This window comes from Callionymus lyra, chromosome 2 (assembly GCF_982586985.1).
Source record: "Callionymus lyra chromosome 2, fCalLyr1.hap1.1, whole genome shotgun sequence".
Classification (NCBI taxonomy): Eukaryota; Metazoa; Chordata; class Actinopteri; order Syngnathiformes; family Callionymidae; genus Callionymus; species Callionymus lyra.
Window position 1 is genome coordinate 11,070,616 of NC_141819.1, and position 27,941 is coordinate 11,098,556.

The window sequence follows — 27,941 nt, forward strand, 5'->3', positions numbered from 1 at the left end:
TCCCTAGGAGGTGGAGACTTCCGGGATTGATGACATAAGTTGACAAACCTTGATGTTTGACCAATCACAGCAGAGTGGGCGTGGTAATGGTAAACAAGATTTCATCTCCAGAAAAAACTAAGTGTATTTAGTGGGCGGGGCTTAAGATAATTTTCTAATGTCAATATTTGAATGAAAAGAGAGTTTTGTACAAACAGGCACTGATGATAAAATAGAGTAGGGAAAATGACAAGTTAGCTGTAATAAGAGGGGACTAGTATTCACTGTTAGTTAGCAGTACCGTACTCAGATACTAGCTACTACACAAAATTAAAGCCTGTGTATCAGTGTCCTCACATTTTGGATTAAAGTCTCTATAAAGTGAGTAGAGAATTGCAGGAGGTACATCATTGCATAGAGGTTTGGCAGAAGAAGCAGAAATAAAGGAGAAGTAAATAAAAAATGGATTTTACATAGTGTGGTAATTTTCACATATAAGCCTCACTGCGTATAAGCCACAGGTGTCCATGTCGTAACCAAGATGACACACGGAACCATTTCCTTTCTACTAGTGATGGGCTGATGAAGCTTCATGAAACAGTGTCATGTTGTTTAGAGGTCAGTAGGTGGCGCCATCAGTTTAAAAATGATGTGATGTTTCATTAGAACAGTTGTTGAAAACAAAGCAAAATAGTGTAGAGACACGCCATCTAGTGGACTCTAAAAAATAATGACACTGCTTCATGAAGCTTCATTAACACATCACGAGTTATTACAGGGCAGTAAAAAAAATAATTAATTAAAAGCATATGCATGAAGCCACAAAGTTTGCTATTCAGAACAAAATCAAACTATTGTCTTCCTCTGTCTTTTCTGTCTTCTTGGCTTCCTGCTTGAGCGCCTCCTGGAGGCCAATCAACAAAGAGAGTGAAACAAGTAGCAGTTTATTCTCTGACAATTTCATTAATTTTAGTTCAAAGATTTGTTTTTGGAACAAATGAAACTCATTTGTCGACACACCTCTGTAAAATGTAGGTCATAAGGAAATTCTATTAAATTAATTCCATGTTGTTGTTTCTTTAATTCTCTTTCGACGGCAATAATTGAGAGGCTCTACTGAAATTTAGACATAACAACTATTACCTGCTTCCTTTCGCTGTAAAACCTTTCTAGAAAGTGTTTATGATTCCAATACTCAAAAATACAGTTTTTTTTCACCAAATATATAAACCCAAAGCATTTGTTAGATCCAAGTGACAAGTGAAGACCGACTCGTCTTTGAAGCTCCAAACGTCATACTGTCTTGGGTCATGTTTGGACTCAGGAAAGCTCGCATGCGTGTCCGAGCCTTTCGTTCGTCGGTGTTTATCTCGTCAAAGTGACAGGGTGGCCGGCTGCCCGTTTACCTGCCTGTCTGCGAGCCTCTCGCCAGCGTTCCTGGCCAGCTGGAGCGGCAGGAACGGAGCTGGATTTGAGCTGAAGACCTGCACAGTTTCAAACGGCCGCTTCACAGCTCTGACAGACACTTTGATTTGACGTGCCATGAGCAGTTAAAGTGAAAGTTATGTATACATGTTAATTAAACTGTTTATGCATGGAGGGGTCAGAGACATTAGCAAGCCCCAGCGCAGAAGTGTGAATTTCTTTTCTTTTCCCCCCCATCACGGCGTTTTAACCTCTTCTGTCTCTCATTTCCGTAATGATTACCAGGTGCGAAAGGGAGAGAAAAAATCCCTCCCATGTTTTCACCGAGTATGGATGCCGATAGCTCCAAAGTGTTGGTGAGTGTTTCAATTTAGGATTTGATCCTTGACGTCGGCGTTAAAGCCGTCAAAAAAGGCTCTCACGAATAGAGCGGTTGCGGTTTGTGGAGAAATGATTCGAGAATTGAATTTGTGAAACACATTGTATTTAGAATTTTGATTTAAAAAAAAAAAGAGTATTTTAGCATTGGGCAAGTGTTTGTTAACTTCATAGGAAATATTATTAAAAGATCTATTGGAGTTTTCTGGTTAGATTGGATTACGTTTTTCACTTTTGAGTCCCTTTCCACCCTGTCTGCACTCACTTCTTTACCTCTCTTAAAGTGATAGTTCACCCAAAATTCATTCAAAGTTCATTTTTTTTACTCCCTCTCATGTCGCCTAAGCGTTGGGATTATTTTCCCAGTTATTTGTTCCTTTTTACAGTTATATGCTAATATGCTAATCAAACGGGAAGTACTCCCAGTAAATATTGTGAGCGCTTCTATATTTACCTGGAGTACTTCCCTTTTTGTTTAGGAGCAGCATCTGCTAAAAACAAGCTTAAAATATATACATTTTTGGAACATTTCCTAATGTTGAGGCTTCAATCCAAGATGGACGTTACAGACGAGCAGTATGGAGGTATTTGGATGTTTTTCAGTGTCTTTTTAGAAGAGAAAAAGACGAAGACAACCGAGCTAGAGTCGTTACATTAAAATGAACAAACATTTTTGTCTATAACTCTAAAAAAAGAACGGATTACTCTGAAAAGAATCCCAACTTTTAGTCGACATGAGGGTGAATAGAAAATTATTTAATTTTGAATTTTGGTTGAACTGCTACTTTTATCTATTTCAATGGACAACTAATATTAAATATCTAAAGACTCAAATAATGATCTTGTTCATGTAGCGCTCTATGTAGAGAAATAGAAAATCACTTGTAGATGTTTAGATGAAAAGCCCTTCAATATGTATGAATCTTATCGAGTTCTTTCGTTGTTTGCTCTTCATTCAAGTGTGTTACAAGGACAGCAAAGTGGAATAAATCAGGTTAAGCGAGTTAAAAAGCTTTTAAACATAAAGAAGTATGCTTTAAAAAAACAAACATATTTCTTTAGGGTACCTGCGGTTCATCTTATTTATTTATTTCTTACACACTATTTCATTGGCCTGAATATGTTTTTAGCATCCAATTGTTTCCTAATTAGTTTGTGTCTAATGAATATCTAGCCTTTTGTTTGAAGTACAGTAGAGCAATATTTTGAAAGCGGCCGTAAGCGTCTCTTTGCATAAATTTGTACCATTTGCCGCAGAGTTCAAAAGAAACACAATTGAATTTTGAGAAGTAAACATGCATTTAAATAACGTGTCCCATTTTTGTCTGTTTGTTTATAGCGGGAGCATTAATGAATTAACATTTTAAGCAACGCATCATTATTGTTGTCATAAAGCTTATTTTTACCTCAATTACATAGTAATTGGTCATTTTTCGTAACATGCTCCGCAACTTCTCTCCGCTTTGTTCGGCGCAACAAAAGATTAATTACAATTTCAGAGAAATGATCAAAAACACGGTAACCAAATTAGAACAATGTGCTGGTAATTGCTTTTTAAAGTAATACAATAGGGGTTCGTGTCACGAATTAACCACCTTGCGGCTTATTGTTGAGCCTGAGTGTTCAGCTGTACAGAGGAAACATTACAGTTGTGTTTCAAACGTAAACAATTGTCTTTATTATTTCAAATAATGTTTATTGTCTCTTTGTTTTCCTTCTCTACGCTGTCAGGTAGACAAGCTTTACGTTCTCATCAAGTCATGCAGTGTTGACACTTTAAACGACCGTGAAAGTTGTATTGTAGTAATTGGATCGTGTTCTGTATTTTATGTAGTGAAATATTCAGTTTTATCGTAAGTCCCGAAAAAGGCTACTCGTACAAGTTAATGATGAAAATCTAGATGAAAAATTTCATGGAACTCCTTTCACAAATGTTTTTGGTATGCTGGATGCAAACTGGATGAAACCCAGGAAGTACATGTTGAAATATGTATATTAAAGGATATGTTATATAAAAATGTATAAAAAAAAATGGTTAAATTAAGAAGTTAATCTTGACATACAAGTTAATTTAATATTTAATAGTTTGCAAAATCTCTACAAACCAACATTTTTCTATTTTTAAAAAACTTTTCCTCAGAATTCACTTTAAAATCAATAAAAACATAAGTAAATAAGATTAAAAACAAAAAAATCAACATGATTTATAACATCCACAATGACATTTAAAAAGTCATACAGATTTATTTACCTACGTGTTTATATATAAATATATATATATATATATATATATATATATATATATACTGTATATATTCAGACACACACACAAGGTGTTTCAATGTATAGTAACTGTAAATATATGTAAGAGTATATGTATTAGAGTATGTAGAAAGAAAGCTGTTTTACATTCTTCTGCCACTTTTAAAATAAAATTCAAGTAAATCTTGACATGACAGTTTATTTAATCCACAACAAACCAACGTTTTTTCTTTCTCTTTTTTTTTTGACAAAATTAAAATTAAATAAAAACCTTACGCCACAACCTAAATAATATACAGTATTTAGCAAAACAGATATTAATAACAACCTTATAACTAATCGTATGTGCAACAACAGTATTTATATATACAGTATATATTTGTATACAGTACATAGATTAATAGATGGATGGATAGATAGATAAGCCTCTTCTTGTCCATGTGTGTAGCAGCTGTTTTGTGTCTGGAACTGTCATCTTGGACAGGATGGATGTCCTGACGTGTCATCTGACAGCACAACAGACACGACAATTCCATCCCAGGAGGACAAGCTGCTGAAGGGGGGGGGGGGGGGGGGTTTGGATGGGCAGCTTGGCTAGAGGTCATCAGCTTTTTAAGGGGCCCCCAAATCATATTGTCAATGGTGATGAATCGAAATGGCTTCTTGGAAGAAAAAAAAAACCTACAAATCGGTGCATCTCTAGAACCCGATAAACGCTTTGGTCAGTTTGTACCAAAGGGTCGACAGGTTGTGTCGTTAGCCTTGTTTGAATACACACCATGCCAAAAAAAAAAAAAGGTGGTACTTTTAAAACTTTTTTTTCCCCCCTGCCATCAGCAGTGCTCGCTCTGAAGAACGGCTGTCTCATCAAAGAATCTACTGTATTTATTAGCCTTGAAATTTATAGGATTTTAATTGCCTTTTCATTTTTCTCAGGACATCTTTTGTGGCTCGGTTCAATCGGTGCTTTGAGAATGTTGTTCCCACCGTTTCCATTGAAGCGGCAGAATTACATTATTGCCTGAAGGCGAATGCACAGCTTGTACATTCAATGGATGCTTCAATGGACTGAAATGAAAAATAGCTATTTTTCTGTGACCAAAAGTGCAGCCTTTATGCATCCAAGGGCATGGCATTCTTGGTCTCTGAGTACTAGCTGTGGATTTTTGTGAACATGAAATATCTTCTTTTATGTGTCACTTTTTTTCATTATGCCTCCTCTGTCTCTCTCAGCTTTCTTCCAGGTTTTCCTTGATAGTCTCGTCTGGCCCATGTTGCTCTCTTTGTGTCCCTGTGTGTTTAGATTTCAAGATGCTTTTACAAACGTTTTAGTGTACATATTTTGGACACATTTTCTGAAAATACAAACTACTAGTAAACAACCAATCCATTGATTGATACACCGTGAGAAACGGTGACAAACCATTTTGTCATCATCACGTTGATGTGTGTTTTTGAAATTCAAAATCAACTAGGATTGTGTTGGAAAGAACCTGCTGTTACAATTCCTATCACCATACATTGACAACGATATATTGTGATTTATTGCGATAATGTAGTAACAAGGATATATTTGTAGTATTGTCGAGTACTTGACTTTGGTGTTGCAGAATTTACAGACCACATGACTCTTGACAAAGTCGTAACTGCTTTCATTTGTTTTCATCCAAAATATGTCCAAACATCAGCTTAAAAAGCTGTTGGAGTCGAATGTATCCTCTTGTCCTCAGTCATCGCCTGTATCTGACGTAATGACTGCTACCATCTAGCAGCCGGAAGTTTAATTGCAACAAAAGAATGAACAAAAGCCATGATTATTTGCACGATAATTGTGAATAAATATTTTACCTTAAACATAATTTCATGGTACTGTTACCATTAAATAACTTTTATTGATGATAAAAATATAAATTGAAGCCAAAAACAGAAAATAGATACAGTGCTTTCTAATCTCAAAAGAGCCTCGTGAAACACAAAATATCATAATGTTCGACCATATCGATATTTTCTAGCAACCGTAGTAATAACTGAGCAAATTCAATAAGGTATTCACATTTTTTCATGATTTTTCGCAGTTAAAATGCAGCTTTGTTTCTGGGATTGGAATCATAGATAGATCTTTAAAATCAATTCCCAGGTACTTTAGTTCTTTTACGATAAAGAGTTCATGGCTTCAAGTGAGTGATAGAACAAAAATGTGAAAAAAGCTTCCTTAGACTCAGGTATTCGTTTTTTTTATACTTCATTTACTCATTTTTCACTCCAATAGAAATGTATAAAAGGTGTGAAATTGTTCCATTATGCAGCGAGTCAATGGAGAGAGCTGGAGCGGCAGCGTAAGAGTGCCATGGCCACATTTTTGTTTGTCTGACAGAAATTTTACCACCAAAACTGTGGCATAAACCTGCACAGCCTTTGAAAATATTCACGTCAGAACTGATAGTCGCAGGTGATTTCAACTCTGAGTCTTTGGTAAAAGTAAGTTTGTTTGGACAGAGTTCAGGCGGCATGAGGACGGAGTGGGACGAATGGACAACAGTTTTTTCGTAATAGAGCTTGATTGTGAAGCTAAAATTTGGGGGAGAAATTTTATTTTGGCCTTTGATATTTTGAACATACATAAAAAGATAATTTCAATAGCTTTTAACTAACAAACAGACTTTGTCCTGACTGGTTGAATCGTTCTTCCGGCCTATCCATGTGAAATAAGAGGGGTATGAGAAGAGAAATCAATATATATTGATTTATTTTTTCACGATACTTTATCAATGTTCAAAAGCATTGTATCTATTTAATCTATTATTGCTTTTTTTAATTGTTATTTTATTTATTTATACATTTGTTGGCTTTCAAATCATTTTTCTGTTCTTTTATGCTTATATATTTTCACAAATATAATACTACGAAATAGAATTATTATATTATTATATTATGTCCTCCAGAGCTAAAGGAACAATGAAATCCTGTGAGATCCCGGCGATGACTGAGGACAAGAGGAGACTTTGCTGACTCCAGCTGCTTTCAAAGTTGATGTTTGGACATATTTTGGTTTTCAATTCTATTATTTCAAACAAAAAGAAAGTGGAACAATCACAAGATGCAACTTGAATTCTACTAACATCGGTTTTGAAAAATGAACGAGTGAAGGTGTCACGACACTGACTCTGAAAGGCTAAGTTGAAGGGCATAGAGTACGATTTTGTGTTTTGGTTGTTGAGGCGAGAGACGAGAACACCGTGTCTTCGTTGTGGCCCACAGCAGTGTGTGCGTCAGTTTTTAAATTAAGTTATAAATACTACAAACTGTCATGTAGTTTTGTGAAAAAAAAATGAAACTGAAGTTTCAGAACAGAGACTTCGAAGTAAATAAGAATCAGCGAATATACAGTATAACCATGATCTACGTTGTAGATAGTGGTTACAAAAAAACACTACAATTACAGTTACATTTCAACAGGACAAAAATGTCAAATTTACTCACATTGACAGACATTGATTACTTTTACATTGATTTAATTAACTATTTCATGTTTTACTCTGTTTTGTTCAACGTGATGATACAGTAATTTGTTCAAGACCAATTTTATTAAGCATTTATCAATACTATTTTATTATAAATTATATAATTATATATTATTATTATTATATTATTATATATTATATTATTATTATATAATTATATAATTAGTTATTTTAGTTTTTACAACTATTGAATCTATCAGGTCTAATGTGTACCTTTCTACATACAGTTTTTTTTTTTAAAGAGTAATGTTTATTTTATTTTTTGTACACAGCTGTTTGATGTTGTGCCTATACTTGAAACTCAATTGTCCTAAAATATAAATAAACGACACCTGAAACATTTAGTTTGGTTTATATATGTTAATTATCATTTTTATCTTACTATAATCCTGGACCTATGATACTTTAAATAGTTTTCTCTGAAATTATGGGACAATCCGTTGCATATGAACAAATTTCTTTAGCTAATTTTATAGATGTATAAAAAGCATGTCATAAAATCCTAGTAAACTACGATAAGGTAGTATTTACAGGTGATAGAAATGAAATGACGACTGCAACTGTGCAGTTGTGCGTGTTTATTATGCTGTTCACATATTTGCACGAACAGATCCATAACCCCGCGGGAAAATAAATAAATAAAACTCACTGTTGTCTTTTTCAAATTAGTTAGAAGAGGAAAGACAAACGTGGATAGCAAAGTCACCCCATAATCTCTTCTCTCTAGTCCTCACTTCGCAATATTTAAAAGAGTTTTGAGAGTCTTAAGTACTTCCTCTTTGGAAGGGTAGAAGAAGAAGAAGGGATGGTCACGAGACTCAACATCAACCCTTGTTTGGTAATATTTTGATGCTCTAAACATATTTAAATCTCAAAATAATTATTTTAAAATCCCCATTAATTGTGTCGCATCGACGATTGAAACAAGTTGCTCAATCTTTTTTTTTTTTTTCCTCTCCCCCTCTCTCTCTCTCTCTCTTGCTCCCCCTCTCTTTCTTTGTCTGTGTTTGCAGGGCCTGTTCATCTTCCTGATATATGGCGTGTACAACACAGAGGTAAGTCTGCATTGTGTCTCAAGGCTGTCGGAGTGAATGAGAGAAATGACAAGTTTCTGATGGGTTCCGTGCTTAAAAGCTGTGGGTGGGAGAAGACGAGTGTGTGTGTGTGTGTGAGTGTGTGTGTGTGCGGCTGTGACAGGAGGAGGGATGGGGTGAAGGGGAGGGGGCATCGTTTCCACGCGAGCGTCCCACTGCCCTTCATGCTTGGACTAACTTATATGCATCTGAGTCCGACCATTAAACACTGACACGCAGCCGTTCTCAGCTACTCATTCCTCACCCGCATTGGCTAATATTTCACTGCCTCTTTAAGTTTTTAAACTCACGGCCTTCCATTTAGCATCCTGACACTAGCTGCTGGCCAACACTTTGAACGGACCCAGACACACCGGAGCTGGGGAAGAAACGGAAAAAAATCTGCGAGGAAGTGCGTTGGGTTACAGTGTTATTACGTGTAGTTATGCTGTTGAAATGTAGGATTGCGATACAAACAAGAGCTGCCATTCAATAGATACGATACAATTGTGCAAGGATGGATTCTACTGTCATGTAATTCATGGGATGTAACATGACATTTTCAGATATTTACTAAACTACTAATTATTTTTTAAAAGTCTGCTATAACAGGGGTTTCAAAACTTCACCACGCTAAGACCCCCCCAAACACCATTAGCTTATGTCAGGGGGACCCCTTCGCAAAAAACAGCAAATGCTCTAAAATACAAACAGAACATCAAATTCTACTGTGCATTCCCTTTACTTTTCAATATGTATTTTTTGTTTGGCTACTTGTCTCTAGTGATGTGTCGATGAAGCTTCATGAAACAGTGTCATATTTTTCAGAGGACAGTAGGGGGCGCCCTCAGCTTAAAAATGATTTTCAATTGAAAATAACTTTTTAAAGCAATAGATTATAGAGCAGAGAGTGACATCTAGTGGACTCAGGAAATGATGACACTGTTTCATGAAGCTTCATCAACACATCACTACTCGTTTCTTGAACGCTTTCCTTTCACTTCAGCTGCTCGACTTCTCCATCTGTCCTTCACTCTTTTCTTCTAATCTGCTTTCATTACTTCTATATCCCTATAATAAGATAATACTTCATTCTACAGTTCAATATCCGTAATGATTCATCTTCGTCCAAAAAGACACTTAAAAACATCCAAATACCTCCATACTGCTCGTCTGTAACGTCCCTTATGTATTCAGGCCTCAACATTAAAAATTGTTCCCTAAAATCTTATATTTGTTTGTAGCAGAAGTTTAAACAATAACATGCTGGAAGTACTTGAAGTAAATATAGGGACCACTTCCAGTTACAGTCGAGCAGAATGGAGGTATTTGGAAGAAGAAGACAAAGACAACTGAGCTCCAGTCGCTACATTAAAATGAACAAAAATTGTTGTCTATAACTCTAAAAAGGAAAAGATTATAATGAAAATAATCCCAACCTTTAGTCGACATGAGTGTTAGTAGAAAATTAACTTTGGATGAACTATGACTTCAAACATTTCAGGCAATCATTGCTTCTTAGATGTCCAGCAGTAGAGTCTGTTGACTTTTTATCTGTCAGATATCGGTCTATTTCCCGCGTACTAGCTAGCTACAAGCTACTTGATAACAGGTCCCGACATCCAGTTTGACACAGGATGTGACATCATCACTGGTAGTGCTAGTGTAGTTAGGAACAATCGGAAACTTAAATTCCATTGTTCCCTTGCCTTAAAACCTACTTTTCTCACATGAAAACCAATGGAAATAATCTCTATGAAGATGAGCAGCTTTAATTTTGTGAACGTTCAACATGCTGCTCCAACCATGAGGCCGAAGGCGTGGCGAGAGACTATTTCTCGCTGCTTTACTCTCCAAATGCGAGGCTTTGATTGCTAATTACCGTACAGTATCTCTCCATTATTCATTAAACCCAGCTTCTCCTTGGTGGTCACCTTGTAATCCGACGCTTTGATGACCTTTTATTTCCATCAGCTCCAAGGATGTTGGCAGGTGTTTCCGCTTTCATGTGATAATCGCTAAGCGTCCATTTACATGGGAATCCGCACTTTGCATCGCTTGGAAAACCTTGGCTCGGCGCGAAAACCCTTAAACACATAACAATCATCTTTAACAATGCCCTTCCCCTCATTGTCAGATGATTCATTAAGTGCTGTCGTGTAATTGCTACGATGCAATGGTTGCCTTTGTTGCAACGTAATCCCAAGACTTCCCCCTCACGTCGAATAACATTAAGACTTCTGCTGCCTCTGCATCGAAAACTTTCCAAACCGGTACCAGTACTTATTCCTTCCCTTTCGATACCAGTATATTACAGACATGTTATAAATATTGAGTTACATTAGTAGTACCCAAGTAGGTAAAGGTTCGTAAGAAAGCTATTTCTAATTAAAAAACAGAAATGAACTATAAGAAGTGCCATAAAAACATTTAATTTAATTAATTTAATTTTAAATTGGATTTAATCTACATTCTCATTAGCTGAGCCTTGAATCCGATAGATTTGGTATGTTTTGCTACTAGGTGCCCAAGGTCGGTACCCAGCCCTACCCCTAGCTTTTAATTTGTAAATAATTAGGTTATAATTATTTGTAAAGCGCCTTTATCAGACCAGGGTCACAAAGCACATGTACAATTAAAAATAATACATAGTTAAAATATATACTTTAAAAGATCAAGACAACATAGAGACAAGCACAGCAGCCCCAAGAAAATTAATAAAAAGCACAAATAAAAAGATCTAAGATGTTTCCTGAAGGAGTCAGTAGACTCCATCAAATGAAGAGGGAGAGGAAGATCGTTCCAAAGCTTAGGAGCAACAGTCTGGAAGGAGTTCTCTCCTCTGGTTCGGAAGCGTGTTCAGGAACCATCAGTAGATTCTGATCCACAGACCTCAGAGCCCGAGCTGGGGAGTAAGTCTGGATCAGATCACTGATGGAAGGTCTGACCATGAATAGATCTGAAAGTAAGAACCAGAATTTAAAAATTGATCCTGAAAGAAACTGGCAGCAAGTGAAGAGTTTAAAGGATCGGAGAAATGTGAGTTCTTCTACTAGAGCGTCAGAATTCTCTCAGCAGAGTTTTGTATTAACTGCAGGCGAGACAGATCCTTCTTGTTTAGACCCGAAAATAAACTGTTTCAATATTCTAAACGAGAAGACACAAACGCATGGATTATAAACTCAAGATTGTGTTGCGACACCAAATCTATAACCCTAATTTGGTTGTCTTTCTCATCTTGTTTTTCATGGTACCTCCAATTCTTCACACTCAGTACATGTCAACCATCTACACATGTGTAAGCTATTTGTGTTTTTGTTACTTTGTCTCCAAACCTTTACACATGAGATGTTCTACTGATTTACTCATTTTTAATCCTGTCTTTCCCACTGATGATCTCCTTAATTTAACTTCTAACTCTTGTGTCCTGTTTGTGTCACGGCTGCTTGTCTCTGGGAAGTTTTTCCTTTCAGTTGCTAGACTTCTCCACCTTGCCTTCACTCTCTTCTTCACCTCCCTTCATATTAGTCCAGTAGTCTGGCTGACTCTGTCCAAATACCTGAACTCATCGGTTTCCATCTCCTCTATTTTCCTATAATAAGATAATACTACAATTACAAAAGCATCTATGACACAAACTATTTCTTAATATATAATAATAACTCCATGTTTTCTACATCCTGTTGTATTAAGTATTTGAACAATTTTGATCGCAGACCTTTCTATAATTCAAAGAATTGCAGCTGTATTCATGGAAAAACTCACACATACCTTTATGGTTTTCCATTCAGAAAATGGATATTCAGTTGAGAGAGGATCATCTATCTAGGAACAGTAAAGCTCCGGCTGCACAGCATGTAAATGAAATATCAGAATCATGTTTTGGAATAATCCCAGAGCTGTCTTTTGTTGTTTATGGTAAATGAAGAAGTGCTCTACAGCGTTTCATCTGGAGTATAAAAATGTAATCTGTTCTGCTAGGGCGGTCTCTTCTCCTCCAATAGCTCCATTTGTTGGTCCCGCTGCTCCATGTTGACAGATGATAGCAGAGAGTCGTCGACTTAGTTTCTCAGCTCTATGTGTCACTTTCAAGTCCCATTAGCCACTGGGACATTCTGGAGCACCTTCAGAGCGACGCTCAGCCTCCGAGAGTAAAGCTCTGTTAAATCACTGATTCAAATGTACCTCAGTGTTCCTGTAACCGTTGCATATTGTTTTTTAAATGTACATCGTAAGATCTTTTTTCGTGCTTGTCTTTCAGATTCGCAGCACGGTCAACCGGATCAAGGAGAGAAGAAAAGCGCTTAATTTTTCAGTAGGTCTTCTTTTTTCTTGTTTGACTACAATGACTGTCCATATTATCTTACTAATAACTACATTTAGTATTGATGTGTCGATGAAGCTTCATGAAGCAGTGTCATATTTTTCAGAGGACAGTAGGGGGCGCCCTTTTGTGAGGTTTCAATAGAATAACTTTTCAAAACAATATATTTTAGAGCAAAAAGTGACATCTAGTGGACTCAGGAAATAATTACACTGTTTCATGAAGCTTCGTCGACACATCACTACTGTAAGGGGCCATCAAGCCAATAGAAAGAATGAACAAAACCGGAAAATATAAAAAGTTACATGTCATTATGACATTAAATAACAAAGCTATATAAGGTCATTTTTTTAATGTAAAACAATAGAGAATAAAAGGCATGTTTTTTATTCACATTTCTTCAATTTTTTCAAAACAACTTTACCTGGCTGTATACACTCTAGGAGCGCTCACAATATTTATCCCAGTAAACTTCCGGTATGTATCGCATCTTATTATTTAAATGTCTGGAATTTAGATATTTTTTGGGGAAAAATGTCTCATGTCGAGGCTTCAAAACAACAGGGATGTTACAGACGAGCAGTATGGAGGTATTTGGATGTTTTTAAGTGTCTTTTTGGACGAAGATGAAAAATAAGACGACTGAGCTCCAGTTGCTACATTAAAATGAACAAAAATTTTTGTCTATAACTCTAAAAAGAACATATTACTCTGAAAATAATCCCAACCCTTAGTCGTCATGAGGGTGAGTAGAAAATGAGTGACTGTGAATGTGAAACATTGGGTGAACTATCACTTTACAAAACATTAAATTATATTGGAATATCTTGATTGAAATATATTTAATAAATTAGATTTTCTTTCTTCAAAAACGAAATCGTAAATTAAACCTGGATTAAATGTTTCCCTCCGACTGCAGATGAAAAGAAAGAGTAGGAAAAAAAAAAAACCTCAATAAAAGTCGACCACAAAGCTGAATTGTACATTTGCTGGACTTCTTCTACGAGACAGTTCATGTTAGATGCCCGTTATACATCACTCTGACCCCCCGTTACACCCCCCGTTCTGTTCCCCACTCCGTCCCAACGCAGCACCTTCATCGCGGCAATGTCAAGCACCAACGCTGGGTTACAAGTTTCTAATCCCGGACAAGCTGTCCCTCGACATTAAAGTGTCAGGCCAGTATTTATACCTCATTGGATGTGGCTGAAATGGTCGGGCCGGTGTGTGTGTGTGTGTGCGAGTGCGTTTATGTGCTTGTGTGTCTCTGAGGCGAGTAGGATCATAGCCTCAGCAGGGCCCTTTTGAAAGTACTTAATTGTCCCCGGCTGACTGGGACACACGTGAGCCCCCCCCCCCTGACCGACACATTAACAAACTCATATCACACATCTTTACACACGTTTTAGTCTCTTATTAGCAACGACTCTCTTGATGTGTTTGTGTCGCCCCTTTTATGGCCAGCGACACCCCCTCCCTCTGCTCCCTGACCCACTCATATTCACCCCCATATTCTCCACCTCATACCCCTCAGGTAATTGAAAAAAAAGGAACCCATTTGTGGCCACAGATTGGTTTTCAAAACATCCCGTTGCCCCGCGTCTTTTTGACCCTCCACCTCTGCGATGGGCTCGCTAGGGATGGCGAGAAATTAAATAAATAGATGAATTAATGTTGGTGTGTGAATGTTTGGAGGGGGGGGGGGGCAACAGTGTGATATATTGACTGCTCGTGTTGTCAGTGAGGTCCCCCCATCCAGCGTCATTTTTACTGCTTCCTCTCCCCTCCTGTGGTGGCAGTTTTCCAATCTCGCCGGGTTCCGCTACCAGAATGCGTTTTTTTTTTTTAGCCATTGCTGCCACTGGACGGTTTTTAGCTAATGCTATTTTCTACCATAAATCCTGCTTGAAATACTGTACACATCTGTCCTATGGTTAGATATGAGACGTTTGGCTCTAGATGACCGCACATGCCCCGATATATCCCTGTGTTGTAAAACATAGGTTCGCGTATTGTTTCTCGCCTGCTGAGGGATAAAGAGGCGTCTGAGACATTACTGCATATGAGGTGTTTTTAAAGATGAATGGCACGTGTTACTGTGAGGCTCTTCTGCGTTCTACTGTCGACGTGAAGGAGGATCGTTCCACTTCAACTCTTGTTGGCCAGGTTACGTTAAATTAAGGTGGAAATATATAGATTATTTTCATATAATCTTGTCAGTATCTGTGCTTTAGATTCAAGTATAAACTTTTTTTTTTTTTTACTAAAATCATTCTTTATGTTAAACATTAAATTGCTATATTTAATAATATTGAAAAGGGGTATAACACAAGTTTAAAATATAATTATCCTTTTAAAATAAAAATAAAAAATGGACTGTAAGTGGAGAACAACTGGCTGGAATATTAAAAAATTATATATATAATTATATATATATAATTATATATATATATATATAATTGACAGATTATTCAAGCTCATGGACTGAATAAATACAAATCAACAACAGTAACATTTTAAGTTTAAGGTCGTAATTGTTCATTTTTCCAGGTGTGCATGTAAATATATGTTGGGGTTTTAAATATAAGCCATTTTAATATATTTAGGAGTTGTATTTTCTACTTATAGAAATGTAAAACAATAGCTTTAGCTTAATGTTACATTCTTCTGCATATTTTAAAAACATTTAAAGAAGTAAATCGTGTAAATTTATGTCATTTGCAAAATTTCAAATTCAATGAACCAACATTTCTTTGCTTTATTTACAACTAACTTTCTTACTGAGCTTTTAAATGAATGAAAACTTTAGACCACAATACAATAATTAGGAAAAACAAAACACATGATAATAACAACATCATACCTGGTTCATTATCTATAATTATATAATTTATAATTATTATAAATAACAACAATATACTGACATTTCCAAGAAATAAAAACCTCAGACCACAGTACAAATACACTCTATTGACAACACAAAAACCAACCTTAATTACAACATCATTAAATCTGAAGGTGATATTTTGTTGAAATAAACAACACATTTACAAAATTGATAAATCATGTTCAAACCTGTAGTGCTTTGTTTAAGTATTTAAATATGTTTGGAGTGTTTTAAAATAATCAATGAAGACATGACATGACAAATTCTATGTCCTTATAATATTTCTCAGCAAGTATGTTTTTACCTTTTGATGACTCTCTTAAAGTAGTGTAGTTTGAAGAATATTTCATTATTAATAATGTACCATTTGTATCTGAAGGTATACTACTGTTTTTACTACAATGTTCTAATACTGTTTTTCTATTTTCTCAGCATTAAAAAAAAAATCGAATTATTTCAGCGTCCTTTTATACATTTATATACGAAAAAGTACATAACTTTAAACTTATACTAAAGCACTGATAAAAAATATCTTTAAAAATGTGCTTTTTCTTATTTAATCATATTCTTTAACTGACTTTTCTTACAATAAGTGTCTTTATATTGACTGTTTTTCACATGTTAACAATAAAAACAAGGAGGTTTACGAAACAATCTTGAGGTGAATTCCAGGTACCTTCAGATGCTCTAAATACTCGCCACCTTCTTTCAAGTAAGTCGTCATAAATCGTGTCAGCATGAGCCCCACAGCTTTCCGTCGCTGTCTTTAATAACACGCTGCCCTCCTGACCACCGTGTCGCCACTGTTTGATAGCGAGTGCCTCCTCCTGACCCGCCCTGACCTCGGTCTTGTACACACACTGTCAGATTGCTTTGAGATATAAAGCTGTCAGTTGCAGTACTCAAATAAAAATCAACCCCCCCTCGACTGCCTCAGACCACTCTGACTTGTGACACCATTGAAATATAGATATAAATTGGAAGTGGATTAGGTTTTTTTTTTTAATCCAAACATCTGTAAGAATGAAATACGAGAAAGTAGTGAGATGAGGCAGAAAAGTCAGTGTTGAGAAACTATAACATTATGTATCAGCTGTAAAATACATGTTTAATACAACAACAAATAGTTTGATTCAAAGGTCAGTTAAGGCTGGTTATCGATCAAACATTTTCAATACTGGTCACAAAACCTTCACCCCAATATTGGTTCCTGATCAATACTTTTATCAATACCAATTTTATCAATCAACTAAAACAAATTTTGTAATTTTCCCCTCCTTTCTTGCAGAAAACATCATTTATAGTGTGAAAGGAAATTGACTAATTCATCTTAGATTCACTGCCTTTTTCATTTATTAGTTTTTCTTCAGAAGTTTTCATCACACATTCTGTACCGAGATTTGGCACCGAAAAGAGGAATCATGTTTCGATACTCATCGAAATTTCGGCATTTCGGTCAGTGCCACAAAAGAACTGTTCTTCAAAAAGTGTCCCTTGATAGTTTGTAAAAGCTAGTTTCTTTTGAATAAAATAACAATATTTCATAAAAAAAACTATAACAAAAAAATATTGTAAATTCCAAATTACCAGTTACTTCGATTCAATTTTTTTTGGTCAAGGTTTCTCACGGACTTCTTTGGCGTCTACCGATCTCTGCTGCATTCAGGACAGATTTCAGGAAAAGAAAACTCCAAAAAGAGCAAGTTTGTTAAACTCCAGTGTAGAGTCAAGTCAGTAAATCTATTTCCATGCGACTGTGTTGCCACAATGTACTGGCTTGCGTTTATTTTAGTGTCCCAGGGTTACTTAAAAGAAACTTGCCAACAAAGTCACTATTTTGTCATATTTTCATTTCTTATAAAAAAACAAAAAAACAAGTTTTTTAAAAAGTATTTACAAGCATTGTATTGATGAAGCTTCATAAGGCAGTGTCGTTATCTTCAGAGTCCAATAGATGTCACTCTTTGCTCTATACCTATTGCTTTGACAACTATTCTTTTGAAACATTACTTCATTTTTAATCTTAGGGCGCCCCCTACTGTCCTCTGAAACTCTGAAACTGTTTCATGAAGCTTCATCAGCCCAGTATTTAAAGCATTTTCATTGTCAGGTTCAGCAAATATCACTTCAATCAAATCAAGGAGTAGTTATCATTGCCGATGTAAGTAAGTAAGTAAGTAATTGTTATTTATAGAGCGCTTTTCCAGACCAGGGTCACAAAGCGCTTTAAAAATCAAAACAATATTCAATAAAATACATACTTAAAAGGTCAAGATAACACTGAGACAAACACAGGAGTTCCAGAAAATCAAGGAAAAGCCTGTACGAATAAAAACGTCTTAAGATGTTTCTTGATGTATTGCTTTTCTTCCAGAACTGCGCCAGCTCCAGACCATCCAGTTCGGGTACCAGCTCTCGCCCGGTCAGTTACCCGCTGGAGAATACGGCGAACCACGAGGAGGAGGTTGTTCCGTCTTCAGACTGTAACAAGCTGTCACGTATGGAAAAGGACGAAGAGAACCAAGGTTAGTTATATACTAGGCTTGAGCCATAAAATACTTGAAGAAGTACTTGAAAAAGTTGATGCATTCGCCACAATAATGCCAACAAATCCTCTTCTTAAAGAGTTTTCTATACTTTAGATTTTAGGCCTTGCTGTTATTCTTCGAAAATGCAAAATTTAAACAAATATATATATATTTTTCATCGCATTTTGCAATAAACTGAGATCCAATCATCTTAAAAAATGTAATTTAAAGGCTTGCTTCAAGCAACTAAAACTATGGTAAAGAAAGTACAGTCACTCACTGTTGCAACGCTGTGGTTTCTGCTTTGAATTATGGGAAAACCCTCTGGAGTATTGAAGCCAGCTCACTCAAATGAGACATCAGGAATCTCCAGCTTAACCAAAACATAAGCCAGACCCCCGGCCTTGCATCTCGTCGCTTGACCCGTGGTGCACTCCAGAAAGTTTAGAACCATTTGGTGGTGAAGAGATTAAAAACATCACTTGTAAAGGAGGGAAAGGAAGAAGATGAGGTTGTCTGGGATTTCTTTCTTTCTCCGGATCCGATATCAGCGTTTTAATAACCCACTTTCTGAATCTATTTTTTTCATATTTTTGTCTGACTCTTAGGATGAATGATATGAAAGACTACTTTATATTAAGAATTAGACTTATAGGAGAATATTTTGAACACATTTCTATTTCATTTTTTTGCTACATTAACCTCAACCTTTATTCAAAACTCTTTCTTAACGCAAATGTTTTGAAATGTGACCCTAGATTTGAGTAATATTTATGAGAAACGTATGAAAGTATATCAGTGCCATCAGAATATTGAATTAATTTAATATAATAATGTTATAACATTGAATACGTTTTTTGAATCATTTTTTTTTTGTATAATTTAATTCAGTAATTTGAATATTTAAAGGTTGAAATCGTTTTTAATTGAATAATTGAATTAAATTATTAGAATATAAATAGGGTGATTTTTTTTTAATTGAACACAAACATTTTCTAAATTAATTATATATTATTCTTAATTAGTCAAAAATACAGTTTCTAGAGTCAATATTCTTTTATTCATAGCCTTTTAAATTCAATATTAATGCGGGTATAATGGTGTAACCAGAAGAACAAAACAAGTACTGAGCTACTTGATCGTACTTTCAGCCAATCATGCGACACGTTATCATGTGACGACACCAAAGCACTGATGTGTCAATCAGGAATTTTCCTGACGAAGTTTCAAACAAAACGCCTGTTTAAAAAGTCGTACACTAATTCTCACGATCAATCTGTGGTTTCTGATGTCAAAGAATTTTAGTTTATGTATTTTTAAATAAAATTATTAAATCAAATAATTTAACCCATTTATATTCTAATGCTTGTATTCAAATCTTAATCAAAAACAAATTCAACCTTTTCAATAAATTAAATAAAAAATATACCTTTTTTTTTTTTTTTTTATAAAAAAAAAAAGAATTCAACGTTACATAATTCAAGCGTTCAATATTCCGATAGAAACGTCACGTTTAAACTTGTCGATCCACGCGGGCAGATTGCTCGGGTCATGCTTTATCACTTAAACAATCAGCACTTATGAATATGACATTAGCGTGTGTTTTATTGCCGCTCTTAGCTCCTCGCCGCTCTTCCGCGCCGTGATTTACAGTGTTTTCTTTGCAGGTGATTTGCATGGTCCTTGACATGGTTATTGTCTCTTTCATTCATTGGTTCAGAACAGGGTAGTTAGGTCGGCCTCTGCTACGCGTCCAACCGACTAAAAACCAGATGAATGAAGCCCGGAGATTAGACGTGTTTTATGCAAGCAATCATATAAATAAATGATTGTCGGATGGTATTATTCAGCCCATTTGCTGCCGGGATGTTCTCCTGACTCAATGTTCCAACATGCAAATGCGAAGCCGAGTGATTGACGGCCGGCGCTCGTCTGGTGGCTCGGCGCTCGTCTGTGGCTGTACTTTACTGCACCAGCGCTGAAGTAAAACTGTTTCTGAAAAATATATATATGTTGTAACACCTCCATGGATCATTTGAATGGTAGAATAGTTTTTTTTGCTGTAACATTCCATAAACTGTTTTAGCTAGTAGTTTTCTTTATTTAAGATAATTCTCAAGATGCATTCAGAAGGAAATATTGTCATAAAATATCCATATATCGCAACTTTTATTTATGTTACTGTTGTGATTTTTTACATCAAAACATCGATTATTTTTTCCACCAAATAATTCAAATTGTTAATATTATTTTTGCTTTAAATCATGTTTAATTTTTTACAATAATTCTTTAATTGTTTACAGTTCAATAAACTTTGTTTAAAATTAAATAAATATATATTTTTTAAAGCCTATAATTAACATATAAGTATTCATGACTTTTTGTTAATTTTTGTGTTGCAATTAAACGTCCAGTCGTAACGTCCTCTGCAGTTAAAGGAACACAAGGCGATAACTGAGGACGAGAGGATACATATTTTGGTTTCAAAACAAATACGAGCAGTAACTTTGTCAAGAGTCATGTTGTCTGTAAATACTGATACACCAGAGTCAAGTACTCGACTATACAACACATATATCTTAATATATCGTATCATTCCCCATGTATCGTGATACGTATCGTATCTTATCTTGACAATATACACCCCTGACATTCTGTCACTTTCTGGATAACTGCAAGAAGTATGTTTTTTTTTAAATAAGAGAGATGAATAAAAAACTCATAGAAAGAACAATAATACTACAATAATACAATAATACTTTGAAATTTAACCATACAGAAAAATCATGATTATGTTTTGGCAACCTCTCCTTTTTGTGAGGAAGTATGTAAGTTGTCCCTTGCATGGGTTTACTCCAGGCACTCCGGTTTCCTCTCACAAGCAGTCGTCTTCATTGTGTAAGTTGTTTGGCTGCCTCTCACCCTAGGATACTGGGACAGGCTCTGCATCCCTCTGAGGAAAAACTGAATGAGTAAACAAACAGTTAACATGCATGTGATTGTTGTCTAAATACCTCTAAACATAAAACTAATAATTGCATTTACAAAAGTATGAAAAACGTTTATTACATTAAGTCGTCTTAAGAAATCTTTTCTTGCTCGTGTGGTTTTTTTTTTTACAATAACTAAAGCACAATTTATTTGCTTTGTGCTCACACAAGGTCAAACCCTTCATGCCTGGAGATTGCAGGAGCTGTTCTTTTATCCATCCATGTCTTTTCAGTTCCCTCTGCTGATGTCTGCTGCGAACAGTGGTTTATGGCAAGTGTGTGTTTAAGATGTGAACAATTAGCGAATCATAAGAGAAGGACAAGTGCATCATGGGAGAAAGAGAAGAGAGACACGGCGCTGCGAGATGGAAAAGGGGCTTTGAAATGAAAGGGTAAAAGGTCGCGTGGGTGTTTGTGTACGTGCATGAGTGTTCGCTCTTGATGAGATGGATCCACACAATGGCTGAGTTAAAGGTCGCCTGCCCTTCTTGAAGAGGGACGCTGCGCTGGGGTCGCTAGCATCGCAACACTGCGCCTCCTGGCTTTGTTGGAGCCTCCTACTCCATCGGGCTGGAACGAGTTAAATCTCTCTCATGCTTGTTTTGATCGAGACTTTCTATCTTTTCCTCTTCTTTTTTCTTCACTTGAAAGCTTGTTTGGACCGAACAGAAGGACAGAAAGTGTTCTCAAATGTTTCCTCACATATTGTCAAAAAGTTATAAAAGAACACCAGATTACATCGTTTTAAAACTGAACACAATATACACCTCCTGAACTATATATATATTTAAAAACAAGTGTGTACAAATTAAAGAATTCTACTGAAATTGAAATCAATTATCATAAAGCACTTTTCTATGATAGATAGATAGATACTTTATTTATCCCTATGGAGGATATACCAATATTTAATATTTAATATTTAATATTTAATATTTGATATTTGATATTTGATATTTGATATTTGATATTTAATATTTAATATAGAGATGCAATAACAAATAACGAAAATAAAATGTGACTTTTTACTTCATAATAAATAGTAAATTGGTTTATTTTTACAGATGAAAATGTTAGGTCACAACACCAATAGAAAAAATAACTAATGAAAAGAAAACATTTTAAGTATTAATTAGCATTATAAAGTTTTTTTTTAAAGGCAAACATTTCCTTTAACTTTATTTTTCTGTCATAGCATTTAAATATTTGGTGTTAAGAGTATTTTAACAGTAAAACAAATTAAACAAGCTAACTTTGATGCTAACGTTAAGGTTAACAATAACTCAAGGCCAATGTCCACTGTGTTTTTTTTGTATATTTATCAAGTATTCAAATCATTCCAGTATCCATTTCACCCCTTATATAATAACAGTTGTTCCTCGCCACAACCTTATTAAACTGAATAACTTCTTCTTTTTTTTCAACGCTTTGATTGGTTGGCTGGGCGGCAAAGCCTTACAGGAGCTGTTAAGGTCACTGTTAGTGAGAGGGATCGCACCACATATGCAAGTGCATACATATATATATAAATTGATATATGGATCGATGGATGGATATCATTAAACATAGATGAATGAATTAAACGTTATCATTAAACTATACACACATGGATCGTGTTTAAATGTAAACCTAGTTGTGCTTCCACGTCTGAAAAAGAGTCTGTTATAATTCAGTGTCAATTCACTCTTTTTTTTCTACACGAGCGGACACAATTTCCGTTGTCATTTCTAGTTTCCATGCGAGAGCTTGTAAGAACCATATGCCTCGGCGGCGCTGACAGATGACACCCGTTCTCTTCGCTCCAACATGTGTTTCTGAGCATCGGGGACAATTAGGGGCCTCGGTAGATAAAGTGGTGCAGCGGTCCATCGCATGCATGCATCTCCTGCAGATCACACACAGGTTGCTGACACCACCTTGAGGCTGACCCCGCCCACCTAAGTCCACGACATCACTTCCATCGCGTCTCTGTGCGTCTTGTGACACGCAACAGGAACCGACTGCTAATGATTAAAGGAATGTTCTTCCTTGTGTTTGCACTTTGGCCTCTTTTCCTTTTCGCCAATTTTCTCTTTTACAACAAGTTGGTAATGATCGTGACGTTGTGTCGCAATTAAGCTCATACTTAAGAAAAAGAGGGACTGTGGGAGACAGCTTGAGATGTGGTTACAGTGTAAAACTAAACCCAGCCTTTTGGTTTTCCTAGAACTGTTATGAGCTGATTATTATAGCATTTTCCACATCACTGTATCAATGGTTTTTCTTTAAAAAAAGTCCTCTTTTTAAAGTTGATACTGTTGCAATTAAAGTTCCAGTTGCTAGATAGCAGCTAATTGAACATTTAAATAAACATCCCAATGAAGACTGAGGACGAGAGGATACAGTGACTTTATCAGCTTTTAAAGCTGATGTTTGGACATATTTTGGTTTGTAAGAAAGCAGTTACGACTTCTTCAATAGTCATGCAACACCAGTGTAAAGTACAAAGTACAAGTACTACAAATATATTCACTAGTACAGTTTATATTGCTATGTAATGGAATATATAGTATCGTTCCCCCTGTATCTTTAATCGTATCATATCACCAGTTTTCCAAGAAGGTATTTTAATTGTATTGCTTAATAAGTTATAAGTAATAACTATTTCAAGCATTTACAACTTCTTATGTACTATACACATAATGATATTCATATTACAATTATCTTATCATTTATTTAGGCCATAAATGTCAAACTCAATCACACATTGAGCCCAAAATATTTTAGATCTTCTAATAAGTTGTGGACCAAACAAAATGTATATCAGTCTATCTGTATTCTTTCTTTTTGTCTTGTTAATAAACACATCAAATTACTTTATTTTAATAATTTACTATTATTGTAAGTCTTTTTATATTTGTGGACATTATCTATTCTCCTTATGTTGGATTAAACATCAGCATCAAAGGGGAGAGTCTGAAGAAAGGGGAGCTGGTTAAACGTTTTTGTCCAACATTATCTAACCTTCCTTTAACTCAACTTCTGTTTTTTCATCCTCACAAGGACTATCCTTTTAGTGTCTTTAATGTAAATCATGGACCCTTTAAATATGAACCCTCATCTTGTTTTGTGCCTATAATGTGTGTCAGTGTTTCCTGATGAAGGTTCATAAGTGGTTCGTTCTGAACTCTGAGCTTTTGATGATCAGTTAACAGAACCGAGTCTTCCTCGTGTCACGGAGACAACGAACATGCCTGCGGAAATAATACAAAGAAGCGTTGCCGCGGGGAAATTACATCATATTGACAATTACCGACACACAACTACACACGGAGCAGACGAGGCACCAACCGCACACATGTGTAACAAAAAGAAAAGTATTTAAGCCCTCCGCACCGGCCGTGTTCATTGTCTTCCTGATGCGAAGTGATGTGCACTAATTCTACATCTGGTCAAACCAAACATGCCTGGAAAGTTCAGCCAAGAGAAGCCAGAAAACATACTTCCTCTCAGTTTTCCATCAACACGCAACTGACATTCCTTCATCCAGAAACCTTTTAAACATTTTCAAGTGATAGAAAAGTTAGTGGCTTTGACAGTTGGTTGCTTTTGTTGTGGGATGTTTCTGTTTGTGGGTCTTGCGGTTTCGAAAATGCCACCAGTTGTGAGCTCCGACGTACGATGGGGTGTAAATATTCAAACAAACAGGTCGTGGTGGAAATGTGTCAGTTTTCAAATGTGTTTACATTCCTCTCTGTCTTACTTTGATGTAACTCTGTGGTTCTTGTTTGTTTTCTGGACCGTAATTATTCTTGTGTACATTTTCAAAGAAGTGATTTAGAATTGCTAAAAACCTAACTGAGTCTTTGATCATCGGGTTTGTCGGCTAAAGACTAAAGACAAAAGTGAGTATTTCCAAAAGTTTTAAAGTGAGATTTTCAGGAAATGTTGGCACAACAAACATAGTTTAGTTTTCTTGTTCAGTCCCGATTTGGTTTTAGGAAGTTTCCACTTCCAACGGGAAACTTAACCAAACACTCCTGCCCCCATATTTCAAATGTTGAAGTCTTCCTCTCCAAGATGCAGTAAGACCTTCATCATCACCATGTTTTGAACTTATTACTTTATAAAGTTCTCTCCCGTCTGAAATCTGGACAAACGAGAGGTTACGAGAGCGGAGTCCATTATGATGTCATAATGGCTTCACTCATCCTCCAACCAGCTGTAATCACGCCCCGCTTTGTTTCTGCAATGAGTATGGAGGTGGAGACTTCCTGGATTGATGACGTGGGGTGACAAACCTTAGTGTTTGACCAATCACAGCAGCATGGATGTGGTTATGGTAAGATTTCACTGTTTTCAGTGGGCGGGGCTTATGATAATTTTCTAATGTCAATATTTCAATGAAAAGAGAGTTTTGTACAAACAGACTCTGATGATACAATAGAGTCCAACATCTATTTAAAACACTTATATTAAAACATTAGTTGAACTTAAACCTACTCGATCACACACTGACGGGAGTAGGCTGCAACGCGGCAGCTCAACATTAATCAAAATTCGGCCAATGGTCCTTAGTTCAAAAGTAACTTTTTGTCAACTACATTCTATAAAAAAAGCTGCAGATACTTTTTAATTAATATTTGTCACAAGCCTTTTTAGGTTGAAGTGTCCAAAAAGGTATTTGTAAAACATTTAAAACATGAATTTCTCTTCTTCTTCTTCTTCTGCGGCGCTTCTACATTCATCACAAACGTCAGCAGTTCCACTCATGAAATATTGAACCCATTCAGTCGTCCTTAAGTGGCTCTAAGCACAAATATTTATGCATATGCGCACGACTGCAACAATCCGTCGCACACTTCCAGAATTTGTTTTCATCCGCTGCTCTGCATAACAAGTCCGGTGAAGGCAAATTCATAATTCAAAGGCACAACAAGAGCCGCAGCTGAATCGTTGTCAGGTATAACAAATTGAGGCGAGGAAGAGTTGAATTTGTATCTGCTTACGGAGGTTGAGTGCATTATACATACTGCAGGTGCCGCCCTGTAATAGGATATATGATGGATGGTCGGACTGTAGGGGCGTCTGTTCCTCTGGGTTATTCATCTATTTATCCACATATTTATTTCATTCTTCACCCAGAGATCCTCTTGAACTTGATTTTTCCTTAAACTCACCTAATGATCCTCCTGGAATCTTAAATCCTTCTGACTTCTACTTGACTCACTCGGCCTCCTAATTTGAGATTCAGACAAATATTTAAACATCCTCACAACTCACGTCAATCCCAACTCCTTGTGTCGAATTCCATTGATTTTAATTTCTATAATTGTGATTAATTATCTCAGAAGCTCATCAATACGATCAAAAATGACAAACTCTGTGTAGTGATGCGTTGATGAAGCTTCATAAAGCAGTGTCATTATATTCACAGTCCACTAGATGGCATCTCTGCACTATTTTACTTAGTTATAAACAACTGTTTTAATGCAACATCACATCATTTTCTAAACTGATGGCGCCACCTACTGACCTCTAAACAACATGACACTGTTTCATGAAGCTTCATCAGACCATCAATATCTCTGTGTCTATATTTGTTATTCCCTTTCCTCATGGTCCTCATGAGCTCCGAGTAAATCACGTAGAACTGTTTATTAAAAAATACATTTCAGTTTTTTTAAACTCTTTATTATTTACCAGTTGAACTCTTAATAAAACTTTTTTTTTTTGTCAGTGTTTCTTGTTCGTAAAAATAGAGGAATTTCTGAAAATATAATACAGCATCCAATATGAAATTATAAAAGCACTTAAAGGTATAAATGTTTTTTACTTTAATCATAAAAAAAAACATTATGAAAATGAACCCTTGTGTTATCTCAGGGTCACGGTGACCCAGAGGCCCGAAAAGAAATGTGTTTTGACCCAGACGCAACACAAGGGATATCACAAACACTTTCGTTTCGTCGGGTCACATTGACCCTGAGATAACACAAGGGTTATACACTAGACAATCGAACAACTTCAGCTTTTTTTTTTCTTATGTCATTGGTATATATTTCTATTTTTTCATTAAAATAAAGCTGTTTTTCTTCGACCCTTCATTGCTGGACCGTCACCAAATAAAATGACCCTTTTTGCGAAATATAATTTCCCATCGATGGCTTGCACCCCTGGAACCTTTTCGACTTCATGAACATGAACAATGCTGAGACAGGACCAGAGTGCCGTCTCCCCCACAAAACCAATATCCACACACCTGCACCCCCCCCTGCCCCCCCAGAACATTTCTCCTTCATACTCATCTCAACAATCCATAGCGGCGACACAGCCAGCAGCTTACGACGAAACAAAGTATGTACGGTGGGCGGGGCCTAGCGGGGAATCGGGCCGTAGATCAGGCCAGAGAGGATGGTGGTGCGACCAGTAGGTGACAGGGGAATAACATCCCTTTCTCCTCAATCGACAGGGACCATAACTCCTGCCTCTCCAGGGACAGATTGAGAAAGGCAATAGCCCAGGGGGCTGTGAAGCACGGATGCTTAGGAGAATTGAAAGTTAAAAGAAAAACGCAGTTTGCCGAGCCACTAAC

The 27,941-nt window shown here is 36.2% G+C and overlaps 1 protein-coding gene across 1 annotated transcript in view; it reads left to right on the forward strand.

Moving 5' to 3' along the window:
* Positions 1–27,941, forward strand: part of LOC148085325 (adhesion G protein-coupled receptor D2) — a 97,219-nt gene that overhangs the window by 40,345 nt on the left and 28,933 nt on the right. Inside the window, exons 21-23 of the mRNA XM_087783513.1 lie at positions 8,579–8,620; positions 12,900–12,953; positions 18,224–18,374. Coding sequence (XP_087639639.1) covers positions 8,579–8,620; positions 12,900–12,953; positions 18,224–18,374 — 247 coding nt within the window. The remainder of the gene's footprint in view (positions 1–8,578; positions 8,621–12,899; positions 12,954–18,223; positions 18,375–27,941) is intronic.